This window comes from Fukomys damarensis, unplaced genomic scaffold, assembly GCF_012274545.1.
Source record: "Fukomys damarensis isolate Sample0158 unplaced genomic scaffold, DMR_v1.0_HiC HiC_scaffold_7, whole genome shotgun sequence".
Taxonomy (NCBI): Eukaryota; Metazoa; Chordata; class Mammalia; order Rodentia; family Bathyergidae; genus Fukomys; species Fukomys damarensis.
Window position 1 is genome coordinate 24,397,889 of NW_022900919.1, and position 19,427 is coordinate 24,417,315.

Below are 19,427 nucleotides of genomic sequence, written 5' to 3' on the forward strand. Positions count from 1 at the left end.
TTTTTTTTTTTTTTTTGGTACTGGGGATTGAACTTGGGCCCTTGCACTTGTGAGGTGGGCAGCAGAACCACTGAGCTAAATCCCCAGCCCACAAGTAGTTTCTTTTTCCAAAGTCCAGCAATGTACTTGCAGAAAGCCGATAGGGCCTGTAGACGTGGGCGCCTGCAATTTAGCCCTGTTGCTTCCGGCCAAACCCTGGGCAGCTCCACTGGGCTCATGGGGTCTGTGGGCCAGGGTGGGAGGCAGGGACCTGCGTGCCAGTGGGAGGCAGGTGCGTCACTGCCCGCCAGCTCCATGGGGACCAAGGCTAGAGGTGAGCGTGGGTGTCGGCCACAGCCCACAAGGAGAAGAGCTTGGGGCGTCTGGTACAGCCTGTGTGGTTGACTCCTCTGGCAGGGGAGGCCCTGGCTACAAACCTTCAGTGACTCTGAGATGATCATCATCACTAAGAAAACTCAATGTCTTTGTGTGTGTTTATTTTTCCTTAATTTTGTTAGACTGTGATGGCTTGACCGTCAATACAATTCTTTTAACTTCAGCTCTTCAGTTTAAAATGTTTATGCTAGCTCACAGAGTCTGTTCAAACGTTGTTCGAAAAAGCAACAAGATTTACTTTTCATCTTTTAAGAGCTGAATGGATCAGCTTGGATAATTTCGACTGAGAATAGATGGCGGGGGGCGTTCATCTTCTAGTGAAGCTGGTATTTTCAACAGTGACCTCAAAAAGAAAGAGAAACAGTTTGCATACCCTCCCCAGCACGGCAGGGTGTCTTCTTTCCCTCCCCAGTTGGTAGGACAGGGACCCAGCATTGATCCAGGTGAAAGCAAAGGGCAGGTCAGGGCCCCCCCATCCATTCAGCATACAAGCCAGTCCGCAGAAAAGGACACAAGGCGAGCTGCAGGGGACAGCTGAGCATATGTTTACCAGAAAATGGGACAAAAGCCCCACCAGTGGTGTCTGAGCATGATCCTGAAGGACACTTTTCCAGGTTAAGAGAATGGCATGTGCAAAGGCCCAGGGGCAAGAGTGAGGTTTGGTTCTGGAGGCAGGGAGGGGCCACCAGACATTTCAGGTGGAGATTGTCATGGTCAGTATGTGCTGGAGGCTCAGCCTCTTTGAGGGGACTGAGGAGGCTGTGGCCCTGGAGAGAGGCTGAGCCCCAGGAGGCAGGAGCACTGAGCTGAGGTTCCTTCCTGCCAGCCAAAGGCAACATGTGCCTTTAAGCATACTTCCCTGCTGCCTTTTGTGGCAAGTTTTGGGTGGCTGGAAAGCTCATGGAAGAGAGAGTGCTGGAAAGGAGTGAGCTCCCCATCTCAGTAAGAACCCAGAATGGTAACATTTTTATCAGGAACACTGAAGAGGGTTGTTTATCACGTGCCCTTCATGACCCCCCCTGTGAATCAGTGGTGTTGTGGATGGATCTCTCCTTAGGGCCTCTCCGGGCTGTGTCCAGGCCTCCTGGAGTGAGGATCATGTGCACCTTCCGCACCCCTCAGAAGGAGGAGCTCCTCACAGTGCCCAGCACGCAGAGCTCTGTGCTGACAACAACACCCTCGGTGGGGCTGGACTTTCAGAGGCAGGCAGGCTTAGGGCAGGGTTCTTGTCCAGACGGCTTGGCACAGAGGATCCTCCTTGAGCTGCTCTGTTGAGGCCCTGCCTGGCCCGTCTCTTCTCCATGATGGGCCCAAGATCAGCAATGCCCACCTTAGTGGTGACATTGACTCTGATCAAAATAGCAGCCATCTCATAAACTCTCAAGGCCTCCAAGACACAGACCCCAGAGATCATCAGGAAAAGCTGGGTCTGGAAGGCTGCCTGCGTCTTAGAGGTGTCGGGGGCCAGCAAATCCCAAGTGTGCGTAGCAGTGCGCCCATCCCACATTGAACATGAGGCGGACATCCCCAACTCGTTCCATAAAGCCAGAACTGCCCTCATGTGAAAACCAAAGATATCACAAGAAAGGAAAACTAGCAACCAATTCTCCTGTGAGCACAGATGCAAAATATCAAATTCAGTCCGGCAGTGCACAAAGTGGGTAAGACATCCTGACCATGTAGGATTCATCTCAGACGTGCAAAGCGGACTTGACATTGAACATCTGCTGTGTAACTTACTGTCTTGTTTCAGGCCTGGCTCCAAGACCCCCGGGGAAAACCAAAATTCACAGATGCTCAAGCCCCATATGAAAAGGGTATACAGTATTTCATATAACCTTCTCATATCCTCCTATTTTAAATAATCTCTGGATTTATTATAATACTCGACGCCATGTCAGAACTTGAAATTGCTCTTATACTGTGCTGTTTAGCGAATCATGGCAAGAAAAACTCTGTATGTGTTCAGTCAAATGCCTCTTTTCCCAAGTGTTTTCACTACATATGGTTGGATCTGCAGATGTGGACCCAGGGGCACAGAGGGCGCCTGTCTGTCCAACAGGGACACTGCTGGTCCCTAAAATGCATGCAAGTCAGGTGCAGCCACTGTTCTCATGCAGGGTGGATGGGAGCAGGGATGGCCATCTTGTGACCACCGTCCCTAGTACACAGCCTCTGGAGACAGTATGTCTTCCCTGTCTTAGCCACTGTACTTCTCATGAGCACACAGAACAGCTGGAAATATTTTCCCCGCCCTGGCACAGCCCCATCAGCCTGCTGCAGGACCACATTCTGTGGGTGACACACTTGTGTGCAGGCCCTGCTTCTCTCCAAGCTCCTTGTCAGTTCTCTTCCTCAGAGGCCCCCCAGGAGGCCGGAACCCAGGCTCAGAGAGGGGACAGGGTTTGCTCAGGGGTGCATGGTGAGGCAGGGTAGACTGGGGCTTTACCTGGGGCCCATTCTGGATTGAGGTTTGTGGTCCCCTGCTGCCTTATTAATCACAGGCTGGAGTCCTCTCCATGGGCCCATTTCCCAGATGTGTGGACTAGCACAGCAAGGTCTCGGTAGGGACTCCTGCTTTGTGGGTACTGGAGCAAGATCCAGGACAGATGCCCCCACCTCCTTGCCTGGACCCCAGCGCAGAGCTCTGTGTGGATACCACACAGAGAGCACAGCCTCATGTCGGCACATAGCGCACCCTGACTTCCTTTGGGGTGGAAATGGAGGGCCACCGTAGAAAGATGAGGCTAATTTGATGGTTTGGTTCCTGGAGCTTATTAGAAGGAGTCCCGGGGAAGAGAAAGGCCGCCACCAGGTTAGCCAAGATGCAGAGTGTTGATTTTGTGCTTCTCAGATGGGGAAAGATCTTTGAACTAAACATCTTCAGCAGGTGCTGGGTCACAAAACAATCAGCTCATAGGACAATTTCCCTTTAGTAAAAACTATTCCCAATCATACTTACAATCATACTTATAATCCCACAACTTTACAAGGCTGAGGCAGGAAGATCACAAGTTCGAGGCCACTTAACAAGACCCTATCTCAAAATAAAAAAGGGTTTTTTGCTAAGTTATTATTGCTTTGGCTATTCTGGGTCTTTTGTGTTTCTGTGTGAATTTTAAGATTGATTTTTCTAGTTCTGTGAAGAATGTCATTGAGATTTTGGCAGGGGTTGTATTGAATCTGTAGAACACTTTGGTAATACGGCCATTTTCACAATATTAATTCTGCCAATCTGTGAATGTGGGGGTGGGTCTTTCTATCTTCTAGTGTCTTCATTTTCTTTCTTCCAGCATTCTGAAATTTTTATTATAGAGATTTTCCATCTTTTTATCTAGCTTGAGCTCTGGGTATTTTTTAAGCCATGATCAGTGGAATTATTTTCCTCATTTCTTTCTTGGTCCATTATTGATGAATAAAAAGCTATTCATTTTTTAATGTTGATTATGTATCCTGCTACTCTGCTGAATTCATTCATTGATTCTGAATGTCTTTTGTTTGTTTGTTTGTTTTTTAAGCTCTAAAAATCTGGATGGAAGGCTGGGGATTTAGCTCAGTGGTTCCGCCACCTGCCTCACAAGCACAAGGTCTGATGAAGTCATGTTGTCTGAAGTGTCTTATTGATTTTTCTTGATATAATTGCTCTTATTAAAATTTTCAGAACTATACTGGATAGAAGTGGAAAGGATGAACATCTTATCTCATTCCTGATTTTAAGGGAAATGCTCTCGGTTTTTTCACATTCAGAATGATGCTGGCTATGGGTTTGTTGTATTATGTGGCCTGTGCTATATTGAGGTATGGTTCTTCAACATCTAGTTTTCTCAGGGCCTTCATGGTGGAGGGATGTAGAATTTTGTCAAAGACTTTCTGCATCAGTTGAGATGATCCTGTGATTTTTATCTTTGGTTCTATTTATGTGGTGTATTGCATTTATTGATTTGCGTGTGTTGAACCATCCTTGCATCCCTGGAATGAAGCCAGCATGACCATGGTGGATGATCTTTCTAATGTGTTGTTAAACTTGGCTTTCAAATACTTTATTAAAGATTTTTGCATCTATGTTCACCAGGATATTGGTCTATAATTTTCTTTTTATTGTTGTGTCTTTGTGCAGTTTTGGTATCAAGCAGATGTTGGCCTTTTAGAATGACTTAGAAGGCATTCCTTTCCTTTCTGTTTTATGAATCATTTGAGGAGCATTGCTTCTTCTGTAAAGGTCTGGCAAAATTCAGCAGGACCCATCTGGTCCTGAGCTTTCTTTGTTGGGAGGCTTTTTTTATCACTGCTTCAATCTCATTGTTTCTTATTGATCTGATTAGCTTTTATATATCCTCCTGGCTCAATTTTGATAGGTCATAGGTCTAGAAATTTATCTGTTTTTTCAGATTTTCCAATTTAATAGAGTATAGGTTTTCAAAGTAGTCCCTAATAATCCCCTGGATTTTGTTGGTGTCCGTTGTACCATCCCCTTTCCATCTCTGATTGTATTGATTTGGGTCTTCTCTTTGTTTGGTAAGTTTGTCTAAGGATTTGTCAGTCTTGTTTACCTTTTCAAAGAACAATTTCTGGTTCACTGATCATGACTATTGGTCTTTTATCTTCCACGCCATTAGTTCAGCTCTGATCTTCATTAATTTTTTTCCCTGTATTGGTGCTGGTTTTGGTTTGTTCTTGTTTTCCTATGATATTGAGATGCAGCATTAAGTTGTTTATTTGAGATCTGTAATTTTTTTATACAGGCACTTGTTGCTCTAAACTTCCCTTTTAGAACTGTCTTTTGCTACATCCCAGAGATTCTAGTATGTTCTACTTTCATATTCATTTGATTCTAAGAATTTTTTAATTTCCTCCCTGATTTCTTCAATAACCCACTGATTGTTCAAAAATGAATTACTCATTCTCCATGAGTTTGCATAGTTTCTATGGTTTCTCATGCTGTTGATTTCTAGTTTTATTTTATCACAATCTAATAAAATATGAGAAGTTTTTTATTCTTATATTTTATATATTTATATTTCATCTTTTATATTCAATATTTTTATATTTGGTAAGGCTTGCTTCATGGCCTAAAAGATTATCAATTTGGAGAACATCCCTTGAGCTGCTGAGAAGAATATGTGCTCTGTAGTTGTTGGATGAAATGTTCTGTAGACATCTGTTAAGTCCATTTGATCTGTGGTATAGTTTAATTCTGATGTTTCTTTGTTGATTTTTTTTTGGTCTGCCTTTTTGTTGGTGACAGTGGATTATTGAAGTCATCCATCCTTACTGTATTAGGACATATGTGTCCCTTTATGTTGAGTAGTGTTTGTTTTACAAAATTTGGCACATTGAATATTTATGATTATTTTATCTTCATGGTGAATTTTTGCCTTCTTTGTCTAATTTTGTCTTGAAGTCTATTTTGTCAGGTATAAGCATGACTACTCCTGCTTGCTTCTAGGCTTCTTTTGTGTGGAATTTTTTCTACATCCTTTCACTTTCAGTCTAGTGAGGTTTGTTTCTTGCAGGTAAAAGAAAAACAGTGGATCTTGCTTTCTAATACAATCTACTAGCATGTATTTTTTTTTTTTTAACCAGGAATCAAAATCAGGACCTTGTGCTTGCCAGGCAGGCACAGTGCCACTGAGCTATATCCCTGGCCATAGTCTGTGTCTTTCAATTGGAGAATTAGCACCATTTATATTTAGAGAGCTTATAGAAAACTATGTACTAATTCCTGTCATGTTGTTGTTTTTGTAACAGCTGATTCTTTTATAATTTTAAATATCTTATCTACTTTGCTTTGTGTAGGATATACTCACTCCTGTACTTGGATGTCTGTCTATATCTTTACCAAGATTTGGGATGTTTTCTTTTATTATTTCAGTAAATAGATTTCCTATGCCACTAGTCTGAACCTTGGCACCATCTTTTTTAACTTTGGTCTTTTAACCATATCCCCATTCTCGGGTGTTTCATTCATAATCACTTAGGAGTTCTTTTGTTTATTGTTGTCTGTGTATAATAATTCCCCAGACTTTTCTTCTGACCCTGAAATTCTGTCTTCTGCTTGGCCCTCTCTATTAGTCAGGCTTTCCACTGAAATTGTTCTTTTTCATTTCACTTATTATGCTTTTCATTTCTGTTTGGCTATTCTTCAGAATCTCTTTTTTTGTTGCATGGCCCCTGCATGTTCTTCGTTGTCCTCCTTAAGTCATTCAGCTGTGTATTTATATCTTCTTTGAAGTCATTAATCATTTTAAAACTCAGTCTTTTGAATTCTTTGTCTGATTTCATCTACTTCAGTATATTTTCATTGGGTTGCTGGTGAACTATGGAAATTTGGAGGAGTCATGTTGCCTTGATTCTTCTAGTTCATGTGTGTCTATGTTGAGATTCATGCCTCTGTATGGATAGCTGTCTCTTCCACTTTCATGTGAAGGCCTTAGTGTCCAGCCTTCCTCTCAGGGCTGAATTCTATCACCATTCAGAGAGGAGAAAACAAACCATAGTACTATTGACAGCATAAAACAAACCAGTATGATTGATATACAGTAAAAGCCAATTAGGAGCAGCAGCTATGTTACCATTAACAATGAAAAAGAAATCAGCAAATAATACTATAAACTGAGGCTAACAAAGGTTATAGTAATAGTAATAAAGGGAGAGGATGCAAAAAGAGAAAGTGAAAGAAGTAAAATGTAAGAAAAAAAGAAATAAGCCAGGCATTGTAGCACATGCCTATAATCCCAGCCCTCTGGGAAGCTGGGGCAAGAGGATCATATTTCATGACAATCTTGGGCAATTAGTGACACCCTGTCTCAAAATTTAAAAAAAATATATATTAAAAGAGCTGGGATATAGCTCAGTGCAGTGCCCTGGGTTTAATCTGCCATGCCAAGAGGGAAGGAAGGGGTGAGTAAAATAAAGACCATAAAATGAGATAATGATACAATTAAAGAATAAAAAGTAACACCTGTAATCCCAGAACTTGGGAGGCTAGAGCAAAAGGATCACTGCAGGTTCAAGGCCAGCCTAAACTACATAGTGAGTTCAAGTCCAGCCTGCACTAGAAAGCAACTCTGTCTCAAAAAAAAAAAAAATTAAAAGAATAAAAATGTAAGCAGAATTAGGTAAAAGTTACAGAAAAACAATAAGCAAACAAGAAAAAGAAATACCCAAAACAAACCAAAAAGCTAAGAAAAATAGCAATGATTTCAAATGACTGCTCTGTGTTGAGATGTTTGGGTGGGTGGTTTCCTCCCAGGCCCTTAGTATTGGAATCCACAGATATAGGGGAGGAATAGTGAGTCACAGCTGTTGTGTTTCTTTGTGTGCCCCACCTTTCCTGTTAGAGCAGTTGGTACCTCAGGACTGTATTCAGTCCAGGTGCTTCTAGCATTTATTTGTGTCCTTCACACCCAATCCACTGCTGTGCTCAGCTAGCTTTGAGCCTGTAGGTTCATGAGGTGCCCCTCACCACTAGTCCAGAAGACCCTCTGTCCATACACCCAGGAACATGGCAAATGTCCAAGCAGAGGTGTATCTTGATCACATCGGCAGCTGGAGAAGCAGGCTACTGAGTTCTGTGCAGGTAGAAGGCAGCAAGGGGAGAAACCAGTACACTGGACTCAGATCCAGCGTTTTCAAGCCCAGCTCTCTCAGAAAACCATGCATGACTCACCTCAATGTATATAACATACCTCAATATGGTGGGCACTGCAGTGGATTTCTTTTCCAATGCAGGCCTATCCATGGAAGCAGTCGCTTTCAGAGTAAACCCACACTGTTTCTGCCTTACAGGTGCTGTGGGGCCTTTCCTTACAGGTGCTGTGGTCTAGCACTGCCAGTCCATTTCTTAGCAGTGGGGCTGCTGATCTCCTGGGCTAACCCAGGTTAGTGTTCCAGGCTGCTTCCTTCTTCTCTCTGCATTGTCTTCTGTTTTCTGAGAGTTTTAGGTTTCCATTGGCTCTTTCTTGATTCTTGAAGCTCTTTGTCTCTTTCTCTTTGCTAAGCAGTTGTTTTCTGGGTGCCTCAATTTCAAGTCCTGGAGAGAATATTATTTGCTGCCAGTTTCTACTCTACCATCAGGGTGCCCTCCTGGATCAATCATTTAAAAGTGTAAAACTTATCCTAACCTCTTGAACCATACCCATATGAGGGATGTGCCCAGTTTGGTCCCAGCCCAGAGTGCTGGCCTCTGAAAGCCTGGCTGTGAGGGGCATCCAACAGACTGCAGGATGATTTCTGGTTTTATTACCACTGAGGTCCAATCAGGGAAGACCATTGTCTGATCAGGTGCCTGAAAGTAGTGGGTCCTCAGGTACAGTTTGCCAGATGAATGCATGAGTGAAGGAGTGCGTGGAACAGCCATTCTGCATTTATGTCTACTTAAACTGATAGGAAAGAGGAAAAAAGTAAAAAGCTTTCCAATTTTCCTTACCAAACTTGATTTTTTTAAAACAGCACATTTTAATGTGTACATTTTCTCACCCTCTATTTCACACACACACACACACACACACACACACACACACACACACACAAAACAATGAGTTATAGTTGGGGTTATGAGTAGAGGGAACAAACTGTGAAAAGGCCCTGAGGCAGGAAATGTCTTGGCAAATGCAGCGAAAAGAAATAAGGTAAGAGTGGCAGGAGGAGAGCAGGGAAGAGAAGTAACCACAGGACAGGCAGAGGCACTGCCTGCAGAGCCTCAAGGCCAGGTTAAGGCTACTTGCATGATTGATTTAGACTTTTAAGTGTGAATATGAGTGCAGGCAGAGACCAGTCAGGTAAAATGAGGGGAAGTGGGGTGACAGCAGAACCAGCATTGGATGGGGTGTGTGCAAGGTAATGGGGAGGAGGCTGTCAAGAGGCAGGAAGGATGAGGCTGCCAGAGCTGAAAAGCCCACAGAAGAGAAGCCACACAGCGGGCTAGAGGAGATCAGAGCCATGAGAACACAACTGTGAGTCCAGTCATTCAGAAATAAAAATTGGCAGCTTTTCTCTTTATCTGCAGAAGCTACTTAGGAACTAGAACATGGGAAAAGAATCCCATTCAGAGTAGAACCAAGAACATAGTGACACTGGTATAGAGAAAGGTGCCATCCTGGATGGAAGGATTCCCTGCCAAAGGATGTCATTTCAACCAAAATATTCTGCACATTTAATATAATTCTATTAAAGTGGTAAGTTATTTTAAAGTCTATTTCATCGCTTCTCAGCCTTTTGGCTAAGATCAAGTATAAATTCTGTTTAAAGTTAGTTTGGGGGCCAGGGATTTAGCTCAGTGGTTCTGGCACCTGCCTCGCAAGCACAGGGACCTGAGTTCAATCCCTGGTACCAAAAAATAGAAAAATAATAAATAAAGTTAGTTTGAAGAGATAATCAAAGAAGTAGATAATATTGTTCTAGTCTGGGGTTGTACCTCAGTGGTGAGTGCTTAGTTAACATATATGAGGCCTTGGGCTCCAACCCTAGCACTGCACACACACATACACATACACACACAAATATGCAACTTGTAGTTCAAATATATTATAAAGAGATGGAAACAGCCTGAGTCTAATAAAATAGGAATCCAGACACAGACTTAGGAATGTAGGAGAATTTAATAAACAGCTGGCTTATTTGAATTGGGCATTTGGCTCACTAAGGAAAAGATGATGTTGATTTCCTTCATTCTGATCTTAAACCAAAGTAAATGCTACTTCACTATTCACATGTAAAATTGAAACAATAAAATAGGAGTGAATAGGGATGAGGAGATGCCTGGCGCCTGACACAAAGGCAGAAGTATAGAAAAGGGCACCCTTCACAAGACAAAATGGAAAACCAGATGCAAATAGCCTGGCAAGGAGGCTCACGGGGTATGTGCCAGACTATCCACTTAATACAGAGAGTTAGTTAATATTAACAAGAGAGAAAATAGCAAGTGAGCTTGTCTAGGAAATGCCCAAGAGAAAAAATACAAACAGCCAAGATATAGGAGAAATGTCCCACCAACCCACCAAAAGTAACTTTTTTTAAAGCTAATTAGGTCGGGATAATTTATTTTCTATTAAATGGGTACCAATAGTCATTTCAGCAGTGAGATTAAGATGAAATTCTCAGAGTTTGCATTGTAAAGCGGAGGCCTTGACACCTCCTTGCATTTCACAGACAGCAGGTTCGTGTTACTCTGGGCCAAATCTTCCAGGCAGTTTCCAGCAGCAGGCGCTCACCTTGTGTCTCTGTGTCACATTTTGGTAATCCTTGAAATATTTCAAACTTTATTATCTTATTATTACCACACCTGTCATACCGGCCTGTGTCAGGCCATCCCTATTATTGTTGTAATTGTTTGGGACACCATGAATTTCACTTCTCAAGACTGGGAATGTAACTGGTAAGCACTATGTGTGTTCTGACCACTCGGCCCCCAGGTGTTGACTTGTCTCCCCTCCCTCAGATCTCCCTATTTCCTGGGCCAATTGATGACCATAGACCAGGCCCTAAGTGTTCAGGCAAAGGAGGAGTCTGGTGTCTCCCATTTTAAATCCAAAGCTAGAAATGATAATGCTCAGTGAGGAACGCACGCAAGTCTGGATGTATCCCTCAGGCCAAAGCCTGATCCCAAGCAAGGGCCTGACCCTTCAGTTCTGTGGAAGTTGAGAATGGTGAAGAAAGAGAGTTTGAAGCTGCCAGAGGCTGGTTCATGAGGTTTAAGGAACGCAGCTGCTTCCATACCACAGAAGGTGTGGTTGTTAGGGTAGACAGTGGAAACTTGGAATCAACTCAGGGCTTGGAGCACCCTTCTAGGTGTTTCTGGACTGGTCACAGAGGCATGACACTGGGGTCTATATCTGGTCCCTCACCCCTTCCTCTCTGACACTCTTCTCCTGTCTGTCAAGAGCTAAGCAACCTTGGGCCAGACATTTATCTCAGTGGCACAGCCCTGAATCACAAGTACAAGATCCGAAGTTCTATCCCGGTACCAGGAAAAAAAAAAAAAAAAACTAAGCAGCCTTGCTCTACCACACCCTTCTGCCATGTTGTTCCTGACTTTAACCAGCAGACCATGGACTGAATCTTCCCAAGCCATGAGCTAAAATGAAACCTCTCCTTCCTTACATTGTGTGTGCCTGGTATGGAGTCAGCAGTGGGAAGGCTGATAAACACAGGAGCTGAGGTATCATCCACTCCAGTGAATTGTCCAGAAGGTCCACCTAAGAGCATTGACAAGGCACCCTCACCAGAGATTCTCACCAGAGTGCTAAGCAAACTACATTCTGTCGGAAGAAGATTCCACCTAGGACGCACAACTATGGAGAAAAGTCAGTGCCTGGCTTCAGAGCTTCAAAGGACAGGTGACTCCCTGGTTAGACCCAACACAGATGGTGAGGTCAAATCAAAGCCAGAGTTCCTTTTCCTTTCCAAAACTCCAAGGCCTTTAGGAACCATGCTAAATCCACTCTCTGTGCTATATTAGAAGACAGCAAAATCTAGCACATCTGTATACAACATGACTGAATATTTTAAGCCACTGTTGAGATCTACTGCTCAGAAAAAGGATTTCCATCAAAATATGGCTGCACCTTGACAGCACACCTGGTATCCTAAGTGCTCTATGGAGATGTACAAGATTAATGTTGTTTGCATACCCGCCACACAACACCCATTCTACAGCCTGTGGATCAAGGAATAACTGTGATTCTCAAGTCCAATTATTTAAGAAATAGAGCTTATAAAGCTGCAGTTACCACAGGTAGTGATTGTTCTGACAGATCTAAGCAAAGTAAAAGGAAAAACCTGGAAAGGATTCACCATTGTAGATGCCATTAAGAACATTCATGGCCCCCTTCAACCACCCCCTCCTCCCCACATCCTTCCCCCAATCCCCTCAGGCTAGGCTAGGCCCCCCGAGGCCCTGGGCCTGGGCCACAGGCCACTACCTGAGGTGGCCCAGCAGCCCTTCAGGCCCCCCGCTGCCATGCAGACCCTCCCTCACCTCTGCCCCAGCCTCACCTCCCCCTCCCCGCCCAGCAGCAGCCACTTGATGGGGCTCTCCGATTAGATAGCGGTGCTGAGCAGCAGTGGCAGCACAGAGCAGGGCTAGGCTCTTTTCAGCCAGGACATGGATCTGGCCCCTGCACCTTGGGCTCTTTGGCTGCAGACCCTGCCATTCCCAAGGAGTACTATAAGCCTCTGCAGTAGGTTCCAGTCTCCTGCTCAGTGTACAGTGGAGGCCTGGGGGAAAAAACTACAACACAGGACTAAGAGACAGAAAGCAGTGTGCCAGTATGACCATTGCCAATCAACTGGGGTAAAGGTATGGAATATCAAACAAATGATTAAGTTGACACAGGAGCACATAGAGGCCCTACTGGACAAATTCATTTGGGAGCATAATCCACCATCAGTATACCTGGAGGCCTATGAAGAACACACCAGCAAGCTAGATGCCCTCCAACAAATAGAACAGCAGTTATTGGAATCCCTTGAGAATGGAACTGATTTTTCTGTTTCTAGTTCAGTATCAGTGGACACTGTTACATCTTCCTTTTCTAGCCTTTCAGTGCTACCTTTGTCTCTCAATTTTTCAGAACCCTACAGATGTGTCACAGAGCAACCCCAAGTCACCACAAAAACTTATTGTTAGAGTCTTTCTGCCCAACAAACAGAGGACAGTGGTACCTGCAAGGTGTGGAGTTACCGTCTGAGACAGTCTAAAAAAAGCCCTGGTGATGAGAGGCCTTATCCCAGAGTGCTGTACTGTTTACAGAATTCAGAATGGATGGGCCAGGGATTTAGCTTAGTGGTTCAGCTGCCTGCCTCCCAAGTGCAAAGTCCCGAGTTCAATCCCCAGTACCAAAAAAAAAAGAGAGAGAGTTCAGGATGGAGAGAAGAAACCAATTGGCTGGGACCCTGATACTCCCTGGCTTACCCTGGGAGGAATTGCATGTAGAAGTGTTGGAGAATGTTCCGCTTATGACACACAATTTTGCACCTTAGCATTTTGTGACTTTTGTCAAAAGCTGCTGTGCCAGGGTTTCCACTGTCAGGCATGTGGTTATAAGTTTCATCAGTGCTGTAGTACAGAGGTTCCTCTGACGTGTGTTAATTATGACCAACTTGATTTGCTGTTTGTCTCAAGTTCTTTGAACATCACCCAGTACCACAGGAGGAGGCCTCCTTAGCAGAGACCACCCTTACATCTGGATCGTCCCCTTCCGCATCCCCCTCAGAATCCACTGGGCCCCCGGTTCTCACCAGCCCATGTCCTTCAATCCATTCCAACTCCACAGCCTTTCCGACCAGCCGATGAAGATCATCAGAATCAATTTGGGGAGCAAGACCAGTCCTCATCTGCTCCCAGTGTGCATATAAACATGATAGAACCTGTCAATATTGATGATTTGATTAGAGACCAAGGGTTTCATAGTGGTGGAGGATCAGTCACAGGTTTGTCTACCACCCCACCTGCCTCATTACCTGGCTCACTCATTAATGTGAAAACCTTACAAAAATCTCCAGGACCTCAGCGAGAAAGGAAGTCATCTTCATCTTTAGAAGACAGAAATCGAATGAAAATACTTGGTAGATGGGGTTTAAGTGACGATTGGGAGATTCCTGATGGGAAGATTACAGTGGGACAAAGAATCAGATCTGGGTCCTTTGGAACAGGCTAAAAGGGAAAGTGGCATGGTGATGTGGCAGAGAAAATGTTGAATGTGACAGCACCCACAACTCAACAGTTACAGGCCTTCAAAAATGAAGTCAGAGTACTCAGGAAAACATGACATGTGAATATCCTACTCTTCATGGGCTTTTCCACAAAGCCACAGATAGCTGTTGTTACCCAGTGGTGTGAGGGCTCCAGCCTATATCACCATCTCCACATCATGGAGACAAAATTTGAGGTGATCAAACTTTCAGATATCGCATGGCAGACTACACAGGGCATGGATTACTTACACACCAAGTCAGGTCAATCATCCACAGAGACCTCAAGAGTAATGATATACTTCTTCACGAAGATCTCACAGTAAAAATAGGTGATTTTGGTCTTAGCCACAGTGAAATCTCAATGGAGTGGCTCCCATCAGTTTGAACAGTTGTCTGGATCCATTTTGCGGATGGCACCAGCAGTAATCAGAATGCCAGATAAAAACCCATACAGCTTTTAATCCGATGTAAATGCATTTGGGATTGTTCTATATGAACTAATGACTGGGCATTTACCTTATTCAAACATCAACAACGGGGACCAGATCATTTTTATAGTGGGATAAGGATACTTATCTCCAGATCTCAGCAATGTACAGAGTAACTCTCCAAAAGCCATGAAGGGATTAATGGCAGAGTGCCTCAAAAAGAAAAGAGATAAAAGACCACTCTTTCCCCCAAATTTTTGCTTCTGTTGAGCTGCTGTCCTGCTCATTTCCAAAAATTCACTGCAGTGCATCAGAACCCTCCTTGAATCGGGCTGATTTCCAGAGGATTTTCGTCTCTCCAAAAACCCCCATCCAGGCAGGGGGATATGGTGCATTTCCTGTCCACTGATGCAGATTAAATGAGTGAGAAATAAAGAAGGATAGCAACAAAAGGAAAATAAATGAACATGTTTGCTTGTATGTTTGAAAATAAAGAACATTCATGAATCATGAGTGGAGGTTAGAATAGCAACAGTAACAGGAGTGTGGAAGAAGTTGGCCCAGGCTACATGGATCACTCAGGGGCTTGAGGTGACTTCAGGGGTGGAAGGAATAGCGGGCATGGTAGAAAGGGCAGGAGGACTAGGATTTGAAATAGAGCCTGAGGATGTGCTGAATGCTGCAATCCCAGAAGCCATTTCTGAAGGGTGAACAAAGGAAGAAGCTTCTTCAGGGAAATCTGCTCCCAGAGAAGATGTGGAAACCCTGCTGAACTGTTAGAAGACTGAGAATGCTACAAGAACCCGGTTGGTAAAGCAGCTGCAACTTTAAATGGAAAGACTAACTCGCTTTAAAGAAGGTTCTGCTATGGGTAAAGTGCTGTCAAGCAGCACCATGGGCCACGGAGGAACTGTCATGAAAGGAAGGGTCGGCTGAGGTAGCAGAAGTCAGTGTTGTCTCATTTTAAGAAATTGCTCCAGCCAAAAAGAAAAGAAAAGAAATTGCTCCAGCCACCAACAGCAAAGCAAGACCTCCCCCAGCAAGCAGATGGGCTCCCTGAAGGCAAAGTTGATTGTTAGCACCTTTTAGCAATGAAGTGTTTTTAACTAGTGTGTTTACATTTGAAGATAATGCAGTTAGTCAGTAGGTTACACTGCAATGTAAACATAACTTTTATGTGCACTGGGAAACGAAAACATCCCTGTTGTTCAACCAATTGGTGCATTTGTTTCATTCTGAGGAGCCAAACTACAGTATCTCTGAGGTGTACCTGCATATTTTTACAGTTCTAGCTTCTGAGGGTCCTGATTTACACTCTCAAGCCTATGCAGTGCTGGAATGTAAGTAGGGCCATATCCTCCCTGGTATGTTCTGAGCTGTGTTTTCTGGAGCTCCCCTGGGTTGGGCTGTAGTAGTACTCAGGGTTTTTGAGAATGGTCTAGATGTGTATCAAGAGCCTGTGGATGAGGTACAAATCCCCTATGAATGTTGTCATTATGTATATCTAAAATGTACCAATAAAGAAAAGGTCCTGTGTATGGTCCCCTCGAGAATCCGTGAAAGTCCCCCGCCCACCACGTCCACCTCAGGCCAAGGTCCTTCCTCTGTGCTCCCCTCTGTTGGTCTCTTGGTTTTGAAGGACCTTCATGTGGGCAGCCAAACTTCTCACAGTTGGTACCTATATGTCCACCCAGCAGACTGGTCCAAAGGCCACTCCAAGCTGAACCCTCTCCTGTAGGGCCACTCTGCCCTGCCTGGAGGTCCCCTTTGGGGCTTTAGGAAGACCACAGATAGCCATAATAACAATGGGTCCCAGATCAAAAGTGAGCCCTCACTCGGGAAGTGTCCTCAGGTTTGTAGGCTCCTGCTGCTGTCGGTCTATGTAAGCTTTCCTTTCCTCTTACACACTGTGGGATGTATTGGGTCCATAGCTGTCCCTCAGTGGGAGGTGCTATGTCCTGGTCACTCTCTTTTTCTGCCACCTCATCTTTTCCACCCTAACTGTCCCGGCAGAGCAGACTCACAGGACATTTCAAACCTTCTGGGTTATGAGCCTCTGGGCTCTCAAGACCCCTCTATCCTTGGGCCTCTGCTGGCTCCGACTCCTGTACCTCTGCTGCAGCTCAAGCTCTCAGAGCTGGCTGCCTGCTCAGCACCTCCCCACCACCCCAATTCTGAAGACTGCACCCAGCTGCTAGGACAAGTGCAGAGGACGGCTGTGCAGAATGTGGCCAGGAAAGAGTGACCCCAGGCCTCCCCTTGACTTCAGGGACCTTGCTCTCCTCAGTTTCCCTGTCCATATGTGGGGTGCCCTACCAAGTTCCCAGGCTCTGGGGAAGCCTCTTATCTCCAGATAGTACTAGCAGCAGGGAAGAGGTGGGAGGACAGTGAGGACAGGTGCCCTGGCAGCGTGGAGGCTGGGTTGTCCCCAGTGTTCCCATCTCAAGTGCTCCTATAAGAGAGCCAGGGCCGGGCTCCATCAGCTGCCTGGGGGGAGCAGAGGGGAGCAGGCAGATGGCAAGGCCAGGATGACCCAGGTGGTGTCCCAGGCTGCATCACACAGCACCAAGCTGGGGCTTAGCATCAGTGAGCTCGAGTCTTTTGGCCTCTCTCACCCTGATTCCCAAAGTGAGGGCAGTGCCAGGCCTGCAGGGAGCAGCCTTTGACGAGTGGTGTCCATGACTTGTAGGTGACTCTCCACTCACCTCCACATTCTGCACAGAGGGACTGCAGCTCTGGGGTGCCAGGCACCCTACTCAGCTCCCGGCTGGGAGGGCTAAGGCGGTCAGACCCCGTTCTGTGGGGTCCCCAGCCCTCTCTCTCCACATCACCAGTAGCTGTTCCTTGTGCTCCCTGTATCTCAGGGACCCAGCAGGTGGGGACTTGAGGGACACAGTGGGACACAGGCCAGAGCAGCTCCTGGCCCACTAGCCTTGTGCCGCAGGACCCCAGGCATCCAGGAGCCTGGTGTGACACTCTGCTGTCCTCATTCTGCAAGGCCAAGTGAGGTTTCACAGAGGCCACATTTGCATCTGTCCCTGCCCCACACTCATTCTGTGTCCTCCATCCTACTAATGGATCCTGCGCAGAAGGCCTAACAGCAAGGGGTGGCAGCACACACCTGTAATCCCTGAACTATGGGAGGCTGAAGCAGGAGAATGGTGAGTCAGGGCCCAGTGTGAGCAACTTAGCAACTTAGCCAGACACTGTCAGGCTGAGCGTGTAGCTCGGTGCAGAGGCTCTAGGTTCAATCTCCGGTATTGCAAAGAGGGAAAGAAGGGCAGGTCGGGGAGGAAGGGGATGGAAGGGTCTCACAGAGGACAAGATTTGCCACTGCAGAGTCCATAGAAGGGGGCTGTGTTGGGGTCCGCTCTAGGTAGATAGGGAGTCCCTTGGCCGGAGCTCAGTCTCTGCTCTCTCTCCTGCAGTGAAACCATCATGTTTCTGCACCAGATCTTCTACCAGGGCCTGAAAGCCCGCATCTCCAGCTGGCCCACGCTGGTCCTGGGTGAGTACCAGCCTGGTCGCTGTCTACAGAGCCCTCCCAAGGGCCACCCTGGGGGCATCACCAAATGGCACCCTAGACCCCCACAGAATCCCCAGAGGACAGAAAGGGAAGACGAGTTGGGAAAAGCTGACTTTCAGGAGAGGCGTTATATTTTTAGTTTCTTCTCTACTTTTCCCTTTGGAAAAGAATGTATACATACCCACTTCAGAACATTTGAAAACCCAACCAAGTAGAAAAGTTTAAAAATACATCCATCGCCAGGGATTTAGCTCAGTGTTTCCACCGCTTGCCTTGAAAACACAAGGTCCTGAGTTCGATCCCCGGTACCAAAAAGTAAATAAAAATAATAATACCATCCATCGTTCTCCTCCCCATAGATGACCACCACAAAAGCTGTGTGTTTAACTCTGGTTTTTTGCTATGTATCCAATCTTGAGAGTTTTCCCCTCCATTTTACATGATGGCAAACGCACTGAATTACAGGGTTTGAATCTTTAGATGTTATCTAGGTTTTTGTTTGGTTTTCATTGAACATGCTAGCAGGAATGTTTTCTCGTGCTGAAAGCACTGTGAGGGCTGTGGTGCCCCAGGTCTCGGATGTTGCCACCATGGGGCTGTGGCTCCCACTGTTGGTGTCAGAGCTATTCCCAGTTGCCACTCTCAGACACGACCACCTCTGCCTACGAAGGTTTCTCCCTCTGGGAGGCTGTTCCTGCGATGAGTTTCCAAAGTAGATTTCCAGAATCAAAAAGTGTGAGCACATCGAAGGGTCTGCTTATCCCTGTTGTCCCCCTGCTGTCCCTGAGGCTGCACTGCCTGGGCACTAGGAGGGAGGACCGCAGGATGTCCTGCATCTCACCTACACCTGTGCCAGGCTCTAGAGCTTTCTCTGCTTCCTCCATGGTAGGTGAAGGTGGAGTTGGTGTCACCTTCATGGCAGAATCAGGAAGCAGCTGCCCCAGGGCAGGCAATGTGTTGCCCCCCACACCCCAGTTCTTCAGGCTGGGAAAGGAGGCCTAGGCAGCAGTGCTCTTTCTGTTTCTCACAGCTTTCCTCAGGGTCAGAGTGAGGCAGGGCCGGCCTACCTGCAGAAGCCAGGCTGGGGACTGCAACTCTGACCCAAATGCTAAGCGGGCTCCTGTTCGTCAGCAGGGAGCATGGGTTCCTCCAGATGTTAAATGGGATTCATGAGAGAGGTTTCACTCCATCCTGTCAAATGCTTCAGGGCAGGTTTGGGGAGACTGGCTGGGATTTGAGGGTGCAGGATCTATACCCAGGATGAAGACAGACAGACCAGCGCTCTGCAGGGGTGAGGAGTTCTGGAATGGGGGACTCAGGAGACCCAGCTCAGAGCCAGATGTTGACCTAGCTTGTTCCCCGAGAAGGAGGCACTCGGGGGGGGGGGAGGACCGGGGGCGGGG

The 19,427-nt window shown here is 45.9% G+C and overlaps 1 protein-coding gene and 1 pseudogene across 2 annotated transcripts in view; both read left to right on the forward strand.

The window, feature by feature from the left end:
- Positions 1–19,427, forward strand: part of Rasgrf1 (Ras protein specific guanine nucleotide releasing factor 1) — a 102,597-nt gene that overhangs the window by 33,146 nt on the left and 50,024 nt on the right. For both annotated transcript variants that reach the window (XM_010631795.1, XM_010631796.3), the window contains exon 6: positions 17,927–18,006. In XM_010631795.1, the coding sequence (XP_010630097.1) occupies positions 17,927–18,006 (80 nt within the window). The remainder of the gene's footprint in view (positions 1–17,926; positions 18,007–19,427) is intronic.
- On the forward strand, positions 12,410–14,907 carry LOC104867443 (annotated as a pseudogene).